The sequence below is a fragment of the Podarcis erhardii genome (assembly GCF_964252035.2).
Source record: "Podarcis erhardii genome assembly, chromosome: 3".
Taxonomy (NCBI): domain Eukaryota; kingdom Metazoa; phylum Chordata; class Lepidosauria; order Squamata; family Lacertidae; genus Podarcis; species Podarcis erhardii.
The window spans coordinates 52,388,504-52,409,510 of NC_138507.1; the positions used below are offsets into that span (position 1 = coordinate 52,388,504).

Sequence of the window (21,007 nt, forward strand, 5' to 3'; positions counted from 1 at the left end):
GTACTCTAACAACATTTAGAGTGCCATAGGTTAGCCACCTCTGTTCTACAGGTTATATTCCTTTTCATTTCAGAAGAGAGAATACTTTTCTAAATTGCACAGTTTAGACAAAAAGGAACTGTAGGACATTCAAACATATAAAAATTATTTGGTAAGGCTTATCCATTAGTAACATTAGGGAATATTGGATTTCTCAAAACATTTTTTCAGGTCATTTGTACTATTAAAAAATAGAAGTTTCTTCTAGGAAATAATTTGGTTCTTTTTGTAAAAGTTCTCATTTCTGGATTAACTCAACAGGCTTTTAAGAAATTATAACAGAGACATCATTATCTTCAGTTTTACTTTAATGTAGCCAGAAAAATCTACAGCAGCAGCTTCCATAGCTAAAAGGATGTCACCTACAAATATCACCATTTTATTATAGATACTGCCAACTTGAACTTGTGAACATAATTTGCTTCTATCCTGAACTTGCTGCAAAGATCTTCAAAGTGAAACTGTGGAGCAATCATAGTTCAGTGGTAAAGCATCTGCTCTGTGTGCAGAAGTTCCCAGGTTCAACTGCCAGCATCTTCATGTAGCAGGTAACCCTGCCTGACATGCTAGTGAGCCGGTGCCTGTCAGAGCACTAAATGTCTTGGGCAGGAGGATCAATAGCCTGACCCTCTACAAAGCAGTTTGTCAAATCCTATGTCACTGAAACCTTGTCAAATCTTGGCCAGGTTAAGTCAAGGATTCTGATGGAGGTTTGTATGGAATCCAAATGACAAATGATATTTGCTGTATTGTTTTGGACTATCCCTAGGTTCAAACAACTGCTGGTCTTATTTGTATGGCTAAATAGTTGGATTGAATTCAGCATCAGAATCAATAGCTCCTAAAGAAAAAAATCCACAACATCACAGAAATATCAAAAAACATTTTCATTTGGATTTTCTCCATTCAGCAGTCTTTTCAATAAATCAAGTGATGCATAATAATCAGCAACAAAAGCTATTATAGGATTTATGGGTCCAATATAATTATTATTAATGATGAAGGGTAGTATATAAATTTAACAAATAAATATAATAGTAGCTGGGGGAAAAGAGGTTAAATTCTTGTCAGCTCTCATAGTGAAATTGAAAACACATTTATTCTGAAGTACGTCATTGATTTTACAGAAAGGTGTTGCAAAGAATGTGGCCCAAAAGGAATAGTTTAGGTATTAATTGCTGTTCTTCCTGAGACCCTCTGTGTTTTATATGAACAGTCAATTATATAACTCCCACAGTATCTCCATCATCAAGAAGGTATGGTAAAATTAGTTTGCCCTTTAATCTGGTATTTAAAACAAACAAATGTGAAATTCTCTTTACCATCAAGGTAAAGAAACAATACTAATAGAAAACTATTTAAAAAGAATGAAAAAGAGCAAATGTCTCTACTGTTCTAAGCTGAGAACTGCCTAAAAAAAGTCTTGTGTCAACTTTTCTAGAGGGGTTATGAACTGCTATCCTTCAAGGGATAAAAACAGCCTAATCAAAATATTTGAAGGTACACACGATATTCCACTTGTTGTACAGACGTTGCAAATAGGCACACAGCACTTCAAAAGCTGTTCCCCAGGTAACTTTGAATGTCCACCACAAATATATTAGAAATTGGTGTGCTTTCTTCATTCAATAAAGCCTTCAGCAGTTAAGTCTTCAGAAATGCAAATAAATTGTAACGATATTCTTTGGCATGGTTTCATGTGGCCAAGTGGCATTTTCCCCAAATGGTGGAGAACTTTATAGGAAAAATAAAAGTAGCAGCTTGTTACTTCCAAGTTGTTTCCTAAGCCAGACGGAGCAGCGGATTCCCAAAAAAGAGAAAGAAAAGATTAATTTCCTTACCTGTAATTTTGTCTTCTCTGAACAGGAATCCGCTGCTTCGCCAGGACCCACCCAGTGTTGGTTGCTCTCAGCAACTCTTTAGTACTCTGGTTTCCTGGATTTAGTCAATGCCATTCTCATCAGAAGTTTTCTAGTCAGAGAGAGAGAGAATTGCAAATGTACTCTGCCTAGTACACATTTTCCTTGAGAATGTATTCCAGCCAGATGTTTCAAAATTTTGTTTCCTTGGTAACATTCAGACTTTGAGGTTTTGGCTATTGACCTGAAGAAAGACACACCTGAAGTTCCACAGGCCATGATCAGAGTTTGCTACAAAAGCTGGCCAGGAACTTTTCAAACCAGGGGAAAATAAGGACTTTCCCATTGAGAGAAGACATGTAAAGAGGCCAGTTTTTATATCTGTTTATGTCTGTACCACTACGAGATATGAGTTTTGTGTTAAAGTTCTTTTTTAAAAAAACTTCTTCCTACTTAAGACAGTGTATGTTTTAATTTGTATTGCAAGATCATTTAAACCTTAGAGTATTTTCTAATAAACATTGAAATGCAGTTTGGGAATATTAAAACTCCAGTAAGATTGATGTGAGAGGCCTGTATAAGAGAGACTTGCATAAAGAACCTTATAATATAGATATATCTGTTGTGAGCAGGAAAAACAGACTTTTCCAAGAAATCAAAACCATTTAAACATGGGAAGAGAAGGTAGGGAAACTTGGATTTGAAAATGTTTAAATAAAAGTTTCTGAGGATGAAAAAGCAGGGACTACAGATGCCCTACCTTTTAACAATGTTCACCACTTCCTGGAAAAGTGCTCTCTCATCAGCAGCATATTTGACTTCCAATCCTGAGATGCCAGATCTGGTAAGCAAAGGTGCATGTTCTCTGTTACCTGAAAAGCAAATTAAATACTTATTTCTAGTAAAATACCACCGTGTTGTTGTTTTTAATAAAAAACACACATTAAAATTAAGCCATGATTTTTCATTGTTCAAGTCCCCTGCCACTACTGCTCATTGCAGACAATGAATAGTTGGTGGTGATTTCGTATTTGAACAAACTGTGGGAAAGCATGCACATGTTTTTGTATTTTATAGAGCTCTGATTTAAGTAATTATCTTTTGTTCAAGTGTTTATGACCTTTCATCAGCATAAATGTGGTACAATAAAGTGTGGCACCTCTCAAGCTTACTTATAAATTTTGGAGAAAAAGATTTAGCTTTTACCACTCAACAGAGTGATAATAAATAAAGGCTCTGTCCACACATTATGGTAAACCATACTCAGTGGTTTACAGGGGAACTTTATTTCAGAAAATGGTTTACCAAGATGTGCAAACCAAGCCAGCCTCATTTGAAATGTGATTCATAAGCAATTTTCTATATTTTTTTCCAATCAGTTCATGAGAGCTTGGCATTTAAAAGCAACTAACAAATAGATGTTTCAAATGAATGCAATTTTCAGCAGTCCTCAGTTTCTAATATGCTTGATCCAAAGAATGGAAACCTTTTACATCCACAACAGTATGACTACTTATGTTTAATGAACATTATAAGAGCTGTGCTATATCACCTTAATCATTCTGCAAATAATTTTTAAAAACTTAATATTTTATGCAGACATTTACAACAAGTACAAAATTCTGGTTGCCTCAGGTGTTAGATGCATGGGAGGGCATCTCTTTGAAGTGACACTCAGGCTATGATGGAGAACATTAAGAGGAGCAGTTGCCATTCACTAAGGTGGCATGGTGGGAAAGGGGCTAACTATGCTGGGATCTGAGAGAGCTGTTCTGTACTCTACTGCCTGTGCATGGGATAAGTAGGACCACATCCAATATTCAAACTGTCAAAAATGCATTAGTTATTTGATTCAAACAATAATCAGAATAAATCTTATCACTTAACCATTTCAAATTGATGTGAGTTTTAAAAACAGCAAAGCAAGACTGAAAAAGATTAGTGGCCTTAAACCAAAATCTAGACAGGACAATATAGAAGTGATAGATTAACCATAAGCTATGCATTACTTTATTCACTGATGTATTAAATAAACCAAGGGACTCGAAAAATGCCAGCACTCAATACTAATAAATAAAGAACTCTGCAACATTAAATGGGGAAATTCTGTGTTTACAATCTAGTCTTATTCATAAATTCTTTTTCAGAATCCGTCAAGTTAGCCTCCAGGAAGTCAGGAAAATTTAGTACAATGATCTACTGCTTTAGAAAGTAAAAAATTGAAGAAAGTAAGATAAGAACAGGAAATTAATATTCTTAACATCTAGAAATAAAAGTGGATGAAAGATAAAAGTTTTGTCATAATGTTAATTTCTTATTTTTCTCAGAACCTTAAAGCTAGGCAGCATGAAGTTGTTTAATGATAAATCATCTCACAGAGTTTAACATTTTACTCTCAATATCAAATGTATTTTTTGTTTACTAGCCTAAACCAGTGGTACTCAACCTTTAACAGCTGGAGAGCCACTTCACCATTAACTGTTGTTGCAGAGCATAACATCAAGTACCAACATTGCAACCTTGCATCATGATGTTACATTAATTTGTGATGATGTCGTGCCACCACAAATATCATATGTTACAAGACATTTTGTAATCTTCAGTTTCTATTAGCTGCTGGGAAAAAGAGGGAGGTTTCCCCATTCTCCCCCCATGGCTGCTGGGTTGGAGGCAATTTCTATTCTTACCTGTGGGGAGATCCCAGCAGCTCCTTCGCTTTCCTCCTATGGGAGGAGGTACTTCAGTGACTCCCACACTGCCGGTCCTTTGGTCAGTGCTCCCCGCGCTGCCTGATAGAATGGAGCGCCGATCAGATGCCTACACTGCGAGAGCCGCCTGTAGGGCCTCAAGAGCATCCGGCTCTAGAGCCACAGGTTGAGTATCACTGGTCTAAACAAAGCCAAAAAGGTACAATACAATAAGGGCCCTGTTTAGACCCTACAAAGATCAGAGAAAACCACACAACAACCCTTATGCAATATTTAACAAAATCAACTTGCTATTTCTACTAAAATCAATTTTGACAGATTACCAAAGTTGCTGTTCTCGAACAGTCCCGATGCAAACTAAAAGGAACTGGTCCAGCACAAGGGTTTTGAGCACTTCCTTCTAAGACATGTTTTCCTGTTTATATCTTCTGGACTTCTGCAGGAGCATGCCGTGAAATATTAAACTTTGGTTTAATATATTATTAATTGGTATTTAAAAGCATTATAGCCCTTGCAAATGTGCACAGGAAGATATAAGGTAGAAACCATTACTATGCTTCTCATGATTGGACAGTGAGATGACATAAATTTAAACAACACTAGCAAAGATCCTTCAAAGCCACATTTTCTCATATTGTTCATTAATACCCAAATATGACAACATTCAAACACTGAAGTAAATTCCTAAAATAAAATTGAAATAAGAACCTTGGCTTGAGATTGTTCTTGTTCTGTCTTTATCAATCACTATAGCACCAGTGATTTCCATTTTATCAGTATTTGGCAACGGTGTGTCAGATGATATGCAGTAGAATAGAGCACAGATAGGATCAAATTCAGGATCTGCCTCCAAGTCTCTTCTTGTTCGAGCATGTAACTCTACACTGAGAAGTGTAAGATGTTGAACCTACAGCAAAAAGTATACATTGTTATCTTCTTTTAAGATACCTTTGAATCAAATCAAATACGAAACTATCAATTTATTTTACATGCTGGTCAATAAAAATAACCTCATGTTTGCTTGTGGAAATTGAGAAAAAATATAGAGCATGCTTTGTGATAATTATAATAACTGGGATTAAATGAAATAAGTATAGGAAATCTAGACCGTTGCTCCCTACGATTGAAGATTTATGCATTTTTTAAAAGTACCAATCTGCAGCAGGTATCTGATACTTAGAAGCCATGTATTTTATACACTGCATTAAGTTTTGTTAGTACTATATTTCAAACAGCTTGTGTCATTCCCTGTCTTCACACTTTCTGAGGATTTTTTTTAGCAGGATGCCAAAACCAAATATTAATATTCAAATGCAATCACTACCAAACAAGCATCCATATAAGAAATTACAGTCAAGATACCCAGAAACTCCCACATCAGCTAATTTTTAATCACTATGTAAACAGAGTAAGAATTGCCCAATTATACAATGTACCATAATAATACATATTTTTACCTAATTCAGGATATGACCAGTGTGCAAGAGGAAAACTGACACATAGCATCCACCCTGCTTGAATGGCTCTGAAATTTAGACTTCACATTAAATTTATTTTAAAGGCAGGTGGTTACATTCACAATACACAAAGCATACCGAAATATAACTCAACAGAAAAAAATTATACATGGATTATTTGAATGTGAAATCCAAAGAAAATACATATTAAATGAGTTATACCTAGTTAGTTTTGACACAAAGTAAGGGGAATATAAAAGAGAAGACTGCAGATAATCAGGAGGGTGACTTCTGTGAGTTGGCATGTTTTCCATTATTTTGCCCTTCATTCCATCTGCAAGTCTTTTCCCCCTCTTCCTCTAGACTCGAGGATAAGCTTGGAGAATACCATGACATCAACTGCCAGATACCTCCATGTATCTCTAACACATTGTATGCTTTATGGATTTTAAATGCAAGCTGCTTGGGGAGCCAACTGCGGCTGAAAAGCAGGACAGTAAATTATTTTATCAGATCAAGTTAACTTTCCGCAAGCTGAAAAATCTTAATGCTAATCAAGCACAGGTCATCGGTGCAAGAGATAATGTAATGTAGCCTTTGCCAATCTGGTGTTTTCCATATATTTTGGACTACCACCAACCACAGTCAGCACAGGCTAGGACCAGATTGGTAAAGGCTGATGTAATGTAATAAACAAAAGCATAGGGCAAGCAAAGTTACAAGTAAAGATCTGTTATTCCAGATTGTATTTAGATTAGAAACCAAGAACCTCAAAGTCTCGTTACCATCAAAGAGGATATTGTGTTCTATATCCAGGCTGCCTACACCTGCTAGATCTGCTACTCTTAGAACAATTTCCAGGGATATGTTAAATGATTCACTTTTTAAATGCCTGCAATATTTTTAGATAGCTGAAAAAGAAACAGCTGCAGGAAGGTTGCTTCTCCTTCCCTTCAGAAAGAACTCTTGCTGTAATTGCCAGTTGTCCCATGACTTTAGAAGTGATGAGAATGCTTCTGCCACCAGCCAGAGGCCTAGAGGATCTGTGACGTTAACAAGCCTTGTTGAGGCTAGAAGTTTGCAGGTAGGGAGATTACTCAGTGTCCATCCAACACACCTACCTTGGTTGTTGCGATGCCAGGGAGGGAAAGTGTGAGACCTGGGATTTCCAAATCTCATGGGACCTATGACACAAAGTCTCACAGAAGCCAGGTTTCCTGGATCTTATGAGTGAGATCTGCAGGCCTACATAAGGCTCTGCAAATATCTACCTCAGTCAGGGCCAGACAGACAGTACAACTCATCCACTCTGGGCTTGGCACAAGTTTACCCCAGGTCACAACTGGTTACTCATTTGAGGGTTCAAGAAGCATGTTTTTAATGGCTACAGATAAGCTGTGAAAAAGCATAATTTTTTTGCCTTCCTTGGGTATTCCATTTTGTGTTACACATAAGCTACATGCATTACTTTGACACAACTTTACTTCTGTTACATTTGATATATATTGACCATTTTACTCCAAGATTTGCCTATCTCCTTATCTACAAAGAGCCACTGGGTAGTTGCACCACTTCAATACAAGTAAAGCAGCAAAGAAAGATCAGCTGGGTCCAGTTCACAACTTCATCCTGGCATTACCAAACCTCCTCCTCTCTCTTTTCCTTTCCTTTCCCTTTCCTTCCATCACATATCTTGCCTTTTTAGTTTGCTAGTCTGATGACAAGACATGCCATTGTTTTACTGATGTGAGCAGTTTTGGGAGACAGTATTTGTTTGAAGAGCCGGATAAAAATATAATACAGGCAACCCCCTATTTACATGTGGGTTATGTTCCGAGGCACCACAAGGGTCAGTGAACTCACATAAAATTGAAACTCATTGAAAAAGCCTGCAACCCCCCCCCCCTTCCACCCCTTTGGTGATGGTTCAGTGATGTCTTTATGCTGTTTCTGGATCACTTCTAAGTTTGGCACAATGCACATATACACAATTGTGGACATACTGAACGTGAGTAAATGGAAGTCTGCCTGTACGATATAATAAATAAATCCAGTAGATAAGCAGTCATATACTAAAATTCTTAAATCCTGGATGTATTTAAATTAGAAATCAAGAATCTCACTTTTTGGTTACTGCCACAGCAGCAACTGCCCAATTTTGGTTACTGCCACAGCAGTTTGAGTAAAACACAAACCCTCTTAAATGCTAAATCTGACTGAAGAATGAAAGAAATACTCCAACTTTCCCCCTGACAGGACTCAAGGCAGCTTACAGATAAAACCAGGAATTGCTAAAAACATAGAAAAAACAAATGCAACCATAGGTAAAGCATCTTCAATAATACTGTAAATTACCTCATGTAAAGCCTTTGCTTCCTGAAGATTTTGTACACTTATTTTAAAACCATATGAGTTGTTTAATGATGGTCCTTCAATCTGAGAAGTCTCTTTCTTTGGGGCATTTAAAGGAGTGAATCGGTTCTGTAAAAATAAAACATTGACAACAATAAACTTTTCACTGATTAAGGCCTTAACTCTACCAAGTATAATTATTGAACAAATTCAATTATTGGGATTACTCATTATTTGGATTACTCATTTTCTTCAGTTGCTAACACTAATAAAATATATTAACTCATACCCATTTCCAGGAACAGAAGCCCTGCCATATCAAACTTCTATTCTATTTACATGCACATGCATGAGAACCATTTCACTGTAGGGTTAGACACACCACTAAGAGTGTGTCTAAATGGAGCAACCATATGGGTATGGCAAATCTTGTAAGGTTGCGCACCAACTGTTTCCTAACTTCTGGCTAGGCAATAAAAGGCTGGAGGAGGGAAGCAACTAACTCTATCAACATGATTCCAGTATTCACACATGCATATCAGTCACATGAAATTGCACCACAGGACCAAGGGGTCCTTTGCTGCTGCAGGTGTATAGGAATGGGTCCCCTAGTCTGACTAGATCAGGTTCTAGGTGCCCAGCATGCATTCTAAATGTATTTAGCACTAAGGAAAGTCAAACTAATACTGAATTTGACTTGGGGGGGGGGGAAATCAACATTATTCACAATCAGGATCATTTTGTTACCTACAGATAAGTACCAAAGAGTTAAAGGTACTTTTCTGGCACAGAATGCAATTTCTGCTAATGAACTGTTTTACAAAACATGCTAGAGCCCTGCGGTATTCAAATATATCCAAATCAGTATTATGAATTGAGTCCAGAAATAAAGTGGGAGCTACTGATTTTCTTTTAACGGCAGACTGATGTGTTCACAATGGTCAGATGCTGTTAATCGCTTGCTGCGTTCTGCATCAGTTGATATCAAGACACTTTTCAGTGCAAATATTATGATGCAATTTCAATTAAGAAAAATTAGAAGTATAATTATTGTACAGAAGTAAAATATTTTACTTCAGAACTCAGAAAATAACTAAAATTGAGCCTAATAAAAATGCATCCAATTCCATTTTTACCTTGACTTGAGTTCCTAAAAGTACTTTTCGAAAAGCATCAACATTCCTTCCCCTTCTAGGATTCAATTTCTGAATGTTTGGTCCTGGGGTGAAGGAAAGAGAAGAAAGTAATGAGTGATTACAACAAAAATGCACTAAAGCATCCTTTAGTATTACTGAATTAATTTTTCAAAAGCTACAAAATGTTAAGTACAATATCAAGGCATATAATGGTCTGACACTGCAGCATCTTATACTGCTGGTCCTAAAAGTTATCCCAAGTATAAAAATTAATCTTCATTTCCTTGGTCATGCTAATTACATATTATGGAAAAAATCAAGTTATTCTGGTTAAGGCTATTTTCTATTAGTAAACCTTAAACTACTTGTCTAATAATACTTCCATAAGTGGTTTCAAGCTTTCATTGCCTATCTTCTATTATATAAGTACATATATGTCTGCATAATATCACTTTCAATTTCTGCAAACCACTCCTTTCATAATCTTACCTGGTAATAATGGAGTGAATCCAGGTGTTTCAGTTATTCCTCCTTTACACATTTCCTCTCTAAGGGGTGTACTATGCAGGCAAGCAGTTTCAGAATTACTATTGCATCCTTTGTTCACAAATGGGGAGACAGTGAAGGGTATCTTGCTTTCCTCTTTGACAAGCTTCTGTTCTCCATCTGTTAATGTTTCATTTTCTTCTATAGAGGATAAAATATCCTCTGAATCTTCTGAGGAAGATTGTTTGGAATCTGGGGATGTTACTTGTTGCCAAGGAGGAAGCACTGATGAATCAGGGGAGCTATAATCAACATAATTCTCCTCATCCCTGTCTGTTTCTATTGCTGCAGTGTCAAGCAGCACAGTCTTACTCATTTCAGGAATATCTGTATCATGCTTTTCCATGGTTTGTGTTGGCATTGGATTTGAGGATGAAAAACAAGTACCTTCTGATGCTACAACACTTTTGCTTGGCAAGATAGAATTCTCAACTGCCTTGGCCATTTGAGAACACATGTTTTTAGGCAAAGACGTGCAGTTCAAACTCTCATCAACCTTTTCCACCTCAATCGATTTGGTAATCATTCTTTTCCTAAAGTGTTCATAATCTTCTTTTGCCTGCAGCCATGACTGAACTTGCTGGCAACTTGGTGCACATTTGCAAGGCATGATCACTATCTTTTTGTCTTCACTAGTTTTACGGTTATTTCTTTGCTTTTTGTCAGTAGTGGATTGGCTACTGCGAAGTGGAGAACCTGGTCTAGGGCTTTGTGCCATTGCCAAAAATGCAGTCTTCCATAGTCGCAGCCCTTCCAATGAGAAGTCTCCCTCAAACTCAAGTAGGTCATTTGGAAGTCTGGTTTCTACTGTAAGCAGTCGTCCTCCAATTTCTCTGTGAAGATATTATTTTCAGTTAACAATAAATTTATCTTACTAGAAGAAAAGAACTGTCAGGAAAAAAGATTCCGTCACATAATATCAACTCTTGTATTTGTCAATATCCAAATTAGGTCATCGACATTTCAAAGACAGACATTTAAAGTTTTGATTCACATTTCAATACTCCCCATAGCAACTCCCCATAGCAATAGCTAATGACTATGAATTGTATTCAGTATTGCATGAGCAGGAGGAGTTTCCACAATAGATCTTTTCCTTTGCCCTTATAAGTCCTTCTGCTCAATTTTGGGCAATACCTCCTGCCAACTTCAACCTTGTGTAATACAGTATGTCATGCCCCCACCCTCAGGAGAGGTTTTACAAGATAGATAATGGAAGCAGGAGGGGAAATGTAAGACTGACTGTTAAAGTTTGTTTTCTACACCTGCAACATTGAATACAACCCTATGTTAAATTCTTCAAGGTGCCCAGAATTTATGAATCTGCAAAGATAAAGCAGAATATTTTCTTTTTATAGAATCTTAGGATTTCCCAAACTTGGGTTTTCAGCTCTTTTTGGACTACAATTCCAACCATGGCTTACCACTAATCTTGCTAGCTAGAGATGATGGGAATTGTAGTCCAAAAACAGTTGGAGAGCCAAGTTTTGGAAACCCTGTTGTAGATTAATGAGCTACTTTAACCCCATGCAATTCTGGCTCTTGCTTAAGGGAACAGGAAAGAATGCTACATTAAAGCTACACCTAATTTTTCCATGACTATATAAATTATGTAAAAGCCAACTAAAAATACATAGGTATAAAATAGAAAAATGTGACTACTGTCCACTGGTATTACCACATTACCTTGGCTTTTCTGGTGCATCAGAAGGGTTGCTGCAAAATGGTTCCTGATAAATTGCTTCTGCAAGATCGTGATCCAGTAAAGTTGACATAATTTCTTCACGACTTGGAGGTGACATGAGAGGCTTAAGGATGTGAGCAGCACGAGGTGTAGAACTTCCATTTTTTGACTGTGAGGGGGAATTTGTAGATCTAGGTGAACTATCTGGGGTTGGTGTTAATGCCTCGTTGTTTCTTGAAATATACAGCTCTAAATCTTCAGAAGCTGCATCCATAAGTTCACCATCCGGTGATGATAAAATGGAAGAAAAAGATATACTAATTGAATCAAGTGACTGAACAGGTTCAAAAGTGGCTTCCTTTCTAAAGTGGTTTTGACTCCAATCACTATTTGGCGATGAAAGGTTAAGAAAAATTCCTTTCTTCACTGCATTTCTCTCCAACTGAAATTGTTCCTTTTGGCACATCTCTGCCTGTTGCACATCTAGTGGTAAGCTAGGTTCAGATGTTGATGTAATAATGTTATTTTTCCACTGGCTGTGGAGATGGTTTTCATTCGTATCTGGGCACCTTTTATCAAAAAGCTGAGGACTTAGTGGACCAGATCTTAACCAAGCTGTGGGGTCTGAAGAATAATGGTTTTCTTCCTTAGAAATTTTGCTATTGTGACTTAAAAGATCCATTTCTGCTGCTTGACCTGGAAAAAGGTCCTGAGTTACATCGCTCAGAAACTTCTGTGGTAGATTTTGATCTGCTGGGACGAACTGACTTGCAGAATAAAAGCTGCAAAATCCAGTCTGTCCTATAGTATTAATATCAAAATTGTAATTATGATCAGGTGACAGGCTGTCTTCAAGTGAGTAGCAACTTTCAAAACCTGGATCTGAACCAAAAACCGGGCTATCAACAGATAACACATGGCCAGTCTTACTGTTTTGCTGCTTTGCAGAATCTTTTAAAAGCTTGAGATTTTTTTCTTTAGATTTTTTCTCCCTAGATGTACGAGGATTTCTTGGGGATGCAACTGAACGTGATTTTTTAACTGATTTGTTTTGATCAAGAGGGTAGGAAGCACTTCTGTTCAACTGAGTTTTAAATGATAACTGCTCATGCATGTTGTTTAGATGTGCTTTTTGTTGCCTTTTTTGAAGTAATTCCTTAAGAACAGCTAAGCCAGAATGTCCTTCACTGAATGCTGAAGGTGTTACCAGTGTCTTGCCTTTACACTGGGAATCAGCTTTGGTTTGAGACGTTGTTTCTGACAGACCCTTTTGTTTTATATATTTTTCAGGGTTAAAATGTGACATATCCAAAATAAATCCTCTTTGTTTCTGTTCCCATCCCAGCTTTTTAACCGGACTTCTCAAAGAAGCTACAAAGCATTTTTTTGGCAACTGAAAAGATCCATGGCTTTCCTCAGAAGTTTTAAAAAAAGAAGAAATATGCTCAGCATTTTTTGTTGATTCTGGAAGATAAACAATCTGCTGCTGATTATCTTTACAATGCAAAAGTTTACTAGGATGAATCTGATCGATCTTCATTGCGTCTGAAGAAATATAATTTTCATTTACATTTCCAACAGGGGATAAAAGTCTGCACTGCGAATTTGTAACCTCTTCAGCCTTTTTATGCATTCTATCTTTAGAACTGTATGCATTCAGTGCTACCTGAGATATATGGTGAGACTGGTCAAATAAATTATTTTGAATTGGTTCTTTTGTCCTAAATATACCACTTTGACTAGTAGCTCTTTGGAAATTCATTTTGGCTTTTTCCTTTCCAGACACCACAGAAGTTATGGCTGGATGATGGTCCTCCTGTGTCAGGAGGGAACCTTGATATCCTACAGGCTTTTCATTTTCCAAGAGTGAATGGAAATATATCAATGGATTTACTTGTGCATGAGCTGTCAATGGCAGTTGTGCTGATGGTAGATGCCCTGTTGAACAGCCAGTTGCTTGGATATCTTTTTGGGTACAAAGTGGCTGCGAATTTCCCAAGCTGTGAGCATTCTCAGGTAAATCATGGTGGTTCAGCACAAGTTTAACCTCAGTTGAAGGAGGAATACTACTTTTTTCATCTGTTACTGTCATCAACTTTGACACTTTTTCTATTTTTTGTTTTTGTTTTGCTCTAGGCTTTCTCTTCACCTCATTTCCGGTTTTGTTAGTCAGATTATTCCTAATCTTTTTATTAACTCTAACAGTAGTATTAACAAATTGCTTTTTACATTTTTTAGTCTGAGCTTTCGCTTGACTATGTTTTCCTGTATGGGAATTAACAGTCTTAGTGCTATATGTGGTAGCATTTTTAAACACTAATGTTTCTTTTTCTAGATTATTAATAATTTCTTCTGCATTTGGGTCAGTGGGAGACCAACAGCGAGGTGGGGATACATTAACTGGACTTGCACTTCTTTCTGACAGAAAGCCTAATTTAGACATAACATCGCTATAGTTCAAGTCACAGTCTTCAGCTTCAGTGCTATATGATGGTAGAGGGGGAGACAGAAAGGCAGAGGTTCTTCTTCTGAAATATAGGGTTCTTTTAATATTTTTACTGTTCATGTTTTGCAGTTTTCCAACCTTTTTCTTGGTTGACTTGCATTTTGCTTTTCTTTTGTGACCTTTCTTTGGCATTAATGGATAAATAGGATATTTGGTTGCAGGCGAATCAGGAACTTTTGGCCAAAAGTCCTTTAAAGGTGCAAGTTTTTTATATAGATTCATTTTTTCCTCTGTAAGTGTAACTTGCTCCTCACTAGAATCTATTTTTCCTAGTTTAACAAGCATATTTTTCCTCCCTCTGAACCTATTTATAATAATATATTTTATAATAACAGGTGGTAATTTTTTAGAAAGTTTTCTTCGTTTTCGACATTTTTTTGACCCATCAATATTTTCATCATTTTCCAAAGAATGAGGTAGGCTAATTTTTGAATTATGCACACCAAAGCTAGATTCGCTGTCTTCGGTTTCATAATTTATCTTGCGTTTAGCTCTGAGTGTGTATTTATTTCCACATAGCCCAAACGCCTGCTCAGATTCTCGAGCACCATCGGCTCCATCTTCAAAATGGCAGTCAATACAATTACTTGTATCCATAGACAATTTATTTTCTGAAGCACCAGGAGAAACTTGAATGATATCATTTGGTAACAAACTGTCTTTATCAGGAATGTTATTATTAGCATTACCTTGTACATAGCAGCTCTCTTTTGTGGAAGCAATATCGCTGATAGTTGTAGACGGCTGATTGCTAAGAATTACTTTCTTTTTATTTAGTTTTAACCTAGATTGTTTCTTGCCTTTTTTCAATTTATATGTAACAGGACTTAATTTTTGTGGCTGACTGAGACAATTAGAAAGAACAACACTAGGAAAGAACATGTAATGCGCTGCTTGTTGATTAACATTTGTTTTTTCAGCTTTGTGCTCCTGAAATTCTTCATATCTAATTTTAAGGTTATTAAGGCCATCTCCATCAGTGCTACCTTCAGCAGAATAAATACTAGTTCGATTACTCTCTGAGCAAGACACCATTTCACAGTTTTCTGGTGCTGGGAAGAGGTTATCTGTATTTGTGTTGCTGGCTTTTTTATTTGCTTCATAGGATGCTTTATTTTTCGAGTGGACCAAATCTGAAAAGTTAGAATTTTGAACCGAAAAACTTTCACCCATTTGGTGGTTCATATGCAGAGATAAATCCTTTGTAGTTTTTCTTATTCCAGTGTACTTTCTGTGAGGCAAATGTCTACTTACTGAGGAAATGTCTTCATAAACTGTTTCACACGAAGCAGGGAATATTTCACTTTTATTACTTTCTGTGTGTGAATTTTCAGAATGGAGAATATTATTGAAGGATGTTGGGTATTTCACATTGTAAGTGCTTTCTTTTGTAAGAGAATGGACTGACAATTCAGGTCTTATGTCTCCTTTGTTTGGCTGAGAAAGCCCTTCTAAGTCATCATTGTTCAAAATATGAGAAGAAAGGGCACTTGTGTGTTTACACTGAAAGGTAATCTTAGCAGAAGAAGCTGGTTCCAGAGTAGCAGCATCTTTATGAAAAATCGAAGACTTTACAGATGTTTTGCTTGTTGCAATTATGGAGGTTCGAGAATTCTCATTGTTCAACGGATTGTCTAGAAAGGGATAGATACAACACATGCATTTTTCACTATTCATCTTTTATTTTTTAAGATCAGCTATTTTAAAGATTAGCCAGTCACTTAAGTATTAGGTAAAATAGCAACTGCTAAGAGACCCAATCTCTCTATCTCTTCCTTAATCTTACATTTCCTCTGAAACTCACTTTTGGTAGTTTTTGGTAGTTTTTCTTATTAGAAAAATACTACACTCAAATATTTTATTGCTGTATTTTTAATCTGGAATTTAGTTACTCCCTACAATCTATATCTCAAAGACAATTGAAGTCAGGCTTCCCTTGTCTCTTAAGATGCTTTTAAAGTGTGCTACTATGTTTCTGTTTTTCTAGGATTTTATTGCATTATATGGTTTTCTTGTATTTTTGTTTAATTGTTATATATATGTTTGTTATTGTAATGGCCCAAACCTAGAACATTATTAAGCCAACATGTAGTCACTTACCTTCTTGTATTTTTCTCACCAGTTACATTGTGGCGATTAATATTTTTTTCTCCTTACTGCTAGCTTCCACTTAATCCCCGCATCTGACTATTCTACTTGTGCCCGCCCCCTGCCCCGCACTTCATCTCTGCAGCCACCATAGCACACCTTTATATTCTCCTGTAACAGCTAACCTTTCAGTAGCTACAGATGGATATGGGACAAAGCAGACTAGAATACTAAATTTAAAGTTAAAAACAAGGCACTAAAATTGTAGTGAAGCTATTTTTAAGTATTAACAAATAGTAATGCTTGTTTGAAGGATTATTTATCAGGCTACACTTAGTTACTTTAAATAGCACTGCATAAACAGGATTATTGCCCCTTTAAGAAGTTAGACATGTAAAACTGCAGTTTTATCCCCTAACCAAGCATGGCCAGTTACCCTGTCATTTTCTTTCTCCAATTAACACACAACTCCCATCACCTAGGACTTTACATGCAGGCTTCAACTTGGTCCTCATTTCCTTCGGCCTGGAGTTCTTCACTTCTCTGCAGTCTTCAACCTGGCGCAGCAACAACTGCCACCTCAAGTTTACAATAAGCAGTTGTCACTTGACAGTACCTTTCTTTTCAGGACTGCCACAGAGCTTTGCTACCTTTTACAATCCCTCCTTACCCAATCACTACAATTTGGGTGAAATTCAACCCTTATTGGTCTGTAATTATGAGCCAATAAGATGAGGAAGCATGTCTATGATCCAATTAAAACTGGCTACCCTGTTGATGCCTGCGATACTGAATATAAAGCTAGAAACCACTTCAAATATAGGCATCTTGCCAACACTAGGTTGCAATGACAGTTTAACTGACACTTTGCTGCCTGCTAGTCTTTGATACAATGTATCCCTCTATTCCTGGCAGAAACAAAAGCAGTTTAGTTCACATACTTCATCTTTTTTGAAATGATAAAATAGCCTATAATTTCACCATGTAAACAATGCAGTTATCTTTTATAAACTGCTTAAAGTCTGTTTTGGCATTAAGTAGTATACAAATATATGAAATAAATAAATAATGACATGAAAAGTTTGTAATTCTATTTTACCTAGATCAGGAGTTCCCAACATTATGGGGCTTGAGGGCACATTTGGAAGCTGATATAGTTGCCATAAAATGGCTGTCATGAGGGGCCTGGCTAGTTGCAAAAAAGTTTAGTGTCTGGTTAGAATAAAATAATAATAAAATTGTAGAGTTGGAAGGGATCCTGAGAGTCATCTAGTTTACTATATGTCTTGCATTTGTTTTTATTTGTAACCTACTCTGGAATTGCAGTTGCAATGAAGAATAGATAATAAATATTTTAAATAAAAATACATTACAGTTTTGTGTCACAGTTTGAAAGTTAGGAAATTTAAACAGATGAATTAATGCAGTTTTAAAATTTCAACCTATTTATGTTGAGAATTCTAATTCATAGACTATATTTGCAGAATATTTAGTACAAAGGTATCTATTGAGATATTTTTTTATCAAGAAAGGAAGAGTACTTTCTCATGGGTATATGAAATTCCAAAACTATGATTTACCACTGTTTTCATCTGCAGTTCCATCTAACTGAGGTATAGATAGGCTTGCCAGAAGCAAATTGTTTTCACTCCAGTCCATATCATCTTCTGAAGTGCCATCATCTTCAGTTGAGCTCTGGTTCCTACTTCTGCCCAATGACCTGGAAATGCAATTTATTTCAGGTATATAAAAACCTTTGGTCAGCCACTTGAGAATTTACTGGTTATGGTGTTAATACATGATACTTTGCTTGGGAAGGAAGGATACAAAGAATTTGAATGTTGCTTACAAAAATGAACATTAACTTATTACACTACAGAATGTGGTCTAATACAATATTTTAAAGACAGTCATTAAACTGTATTTCAAACTGACAGGATGCAAAAGTGAATCATCATAGAGTGGTTTCTTCCCCTGAGAATACGAAAATATTTCATGAAAATCACAGTAGGGTTCAAATTTCAACAGAGGTTGAAATCCACCCACCAGTGGATCTTCAGAGTGCCAATGCAATCTTACATCAGATTATACTGAATGAGCCTGTTGTTGATTCCGTTTTTGTCACAGGACTTCTCCCCCCTCGTCTTGTATTTTATCCTGCTTCCGAAATCCTACTTTCCCCTAAAATTTCCACCACTCTTCTGCTACTGTGAGTTTGTGTTCCAGACCCTGATTCCAATATATCTGTTTCTTGTTGCCTTCTTATTTGCACCAAGTATGGGTGTTCCCTTCTCCAATGGACCTTCCTTTAGAGGGCTCATACTCTTATTTATTTCCCCAAACTGTTCACTCAGAAAGCAGGATATGTGGCCTGAAAATTCCTCTTCTTCCCCTACATCTCTCAGCGATCGTCGCTGTAATTTCTCATCAAGTCCACACCTCCCCACCCCTGCCAGTGCTTTTGTTTTATCTCTGCATGCTGAGAAACCTGATTTCTTGCTCGTGGGGCTTCCTGTAACAACTTACACAGACACAGCAGCACTGTTCCTTCCTCCTCACAGTATTTAACACACATTAATATACAGTGGTACCTCTAGATACGAACGGGATCTGTTCCGGAGCCCCGTTCGCATCTAGAGGTAAACATATCTAGCGACGGCACGTATGCACATGCACACGCCGCTTTTGCGCATGATGTCATTTTGAGTGTCTGCACATGCGCAAGCGGCGAAACCCAGAAGTATCACGCTCCGTTATTTCCGGGTTGCCGCGGAGCGCAACTCGAATGCACTCAACTCGAAGCATATTTAACCCGAGGTATGACTGTAATGTACCCATTGAGCAAATATAGCAATACACAGTAAGGAGTAGAATTCTGGAGTGGATCAGTCATTGCAGAACACACTTACAAATCTCTCTCATTCCATTCAAGCTCTGGCAGTCTAGTAACCCTTGGGTTTTCTTATCTGCCTGCTCATTTGAGCCACATGAAATTATATCACCAATCACATTTCTTGTCCAATAAACACCTCTCTTCATAGTATACCAGCGTCTGGACACCCACATTGATTTTCTTTATTAAGTATGAGAACTTCAGTCTAAGTTCGTTAGTATCATTTCCTCCGGAGCTATTATTCAAAAAACAGAAGATACCTTCTCTTTGCATTCACGTCATTCGGACTGCTGTCCCATCGTTGGGACATTAGCAAGCTGAGCTCCATTTCTTCCTTTTCAATTTGTGGTTCATTTTCTTCATCATCACTGTTCTGGGGATTTCTACAGCTTCCAGAGGAGAAGTGTTGTGATAATGTACCATGCCCTCCAATTGCGTATCCATCATCCTCCAACCCAGCCAAGAGATGTATCATGGCTTGATCAGCACTACTGTCCACTGAAAGAAAAACAAAAACAAATTCAGACATAGCCTGTATCTTTAAAAGTTCAAGATTATCTTTGTGATGTGTTCTTTTAAATAACCTATATTTTCCATGTGCAGATTGAACACAATATTTTAAAAGCAAGTATTAGACAAACAAAACTTTTTACAGTATCTTCTTTTTGATGCCATTGTCCTTTGAGAATCTTACTACCTTTTGATAATTTCTCACTTTTGCGGTGTATATTTTAATTTCAAGCTTCCAAATGGAAGTGGTTTTACAGAGCACTAGGACCCAAAGGCTCCTCTTTTCAATCAGTAACAGAACACCACTACTGATGAACAGCTAAACTAGAAATACCGTATTTTTCGCTCTATAAGACGCACCAGAGCACAAGACCCACGTAGTTTTTGGAGGAGGAAAACAAGAAAAAAAAATTCTGAATCTCAGAAGCCAGAACAGCAAGAGGGATCGCTGTGCAGTGAAAGCAGCAATCCCTCTTGCTGTTCTGGCTTCTGTGATAGCTGCGCAGCCTGCGTTTGCTCCATAAGACGCACACACATTTCTCCTTACTTTTTAGGAGGGAAAAAGTGAGTCTTATAGAGCAAAAAATACGGTACTTTACAGAAATCTAATTTTTGGAGTAAATTCAGTTTAGACAAACTGCATGGACCACTAGAGATAAAACTGTCAGCATACTGAAGAATAACCTATTATTGTGGGGAAAAAGAATATATTTATGTTGTACTTACTGAACACCGGGGTCTTATTCAGTCTCTGAGATGAGGATTGAAAATGCTGACTATTTTCCATGATGTTCAAAATAGCTTCTTCATTAATAAGCGCCTCCTCCTCCTTATACTTCCTGTTGGACTCCTCTAAAAATGAGATTTAAAACTCTGCACATGAGCTGCCAACACATTTTCCCCACAAAAGTAGAAGACTATTAAACATATCACTGAAGACTATTAAACATATTAACATATCCAAATTAGTTGAACAAGATTTTCAGAAGATAGTTAGAGACTTATGCTAGTTGAGATGCATAAGTTTATACAACTTACAGAGTCTGAAAGAGATAGGAATTCATGGTGGCAAGACTTTTCTTAATACAATTTGAGCAAACTCAGTTGTGGTTATTTAAAACTGTTTTTAATGGAACTCGCAGCAGATCAATACATTTCCAAAGGGTACCTTCTCCTTGCACAAGTTGCCACTTCCCAGGCATTTTGCTCAGAGGAAGTGGCAGAAGATT

General features: G+C 37.0%; 1 protein-coding gene across 1 annotated transcript in view; it reads right to left on the reverse strand.

The window, feature by feature from the left end:
• REV3L (REV3 like, DNA directed polymerase zeta catalytic subunit) overlaps window positions 1–21,007 on the reverse strand; it is a 59,822-nt gene that overhangs the window by 19,694 nt on the left and 19,121 nt on the right. Inside the window, exons 10-18 of the mRNA XM_081856645.1 lie at window positions 20,505–20,630; window positions 19,529–19,766; window positions 17,956–18,095; window positions 11,784–15,921; window positions 10,041–10,930; window positions 9,552–9,634; window positions 8,419–8,544; window positions 5,315–5,513; window positions 2,659–2,770 (exon numbers count right to left, since the gene is read on the reverse strand). Of these exons, the coding sequence (XP_081712771.1) occupies window positions 2,659–2,770; window positions 5,315–5,513; window positions 8,419–8,544; window positions 9,552–9,634; window positions 10,041–10,930; window positions 11,784–15,921; window positions 17,956–18,095; window positions 19,529–19,766; window positions 20,505–20,630 (6,052 nt within the window). The remainder of the gene's footprint in view (window positions 1–2,658; window positions 2,771–5,314; window positions 5,514–8,418; window positions 8,545–9,551; window positions 9,635–10,040; window positions 10,931–11,783; window positions 15,922–17,955; window positions 18,096–19,528; window positions 19,767–20,504; window positions 20,631–21,007) is intronic.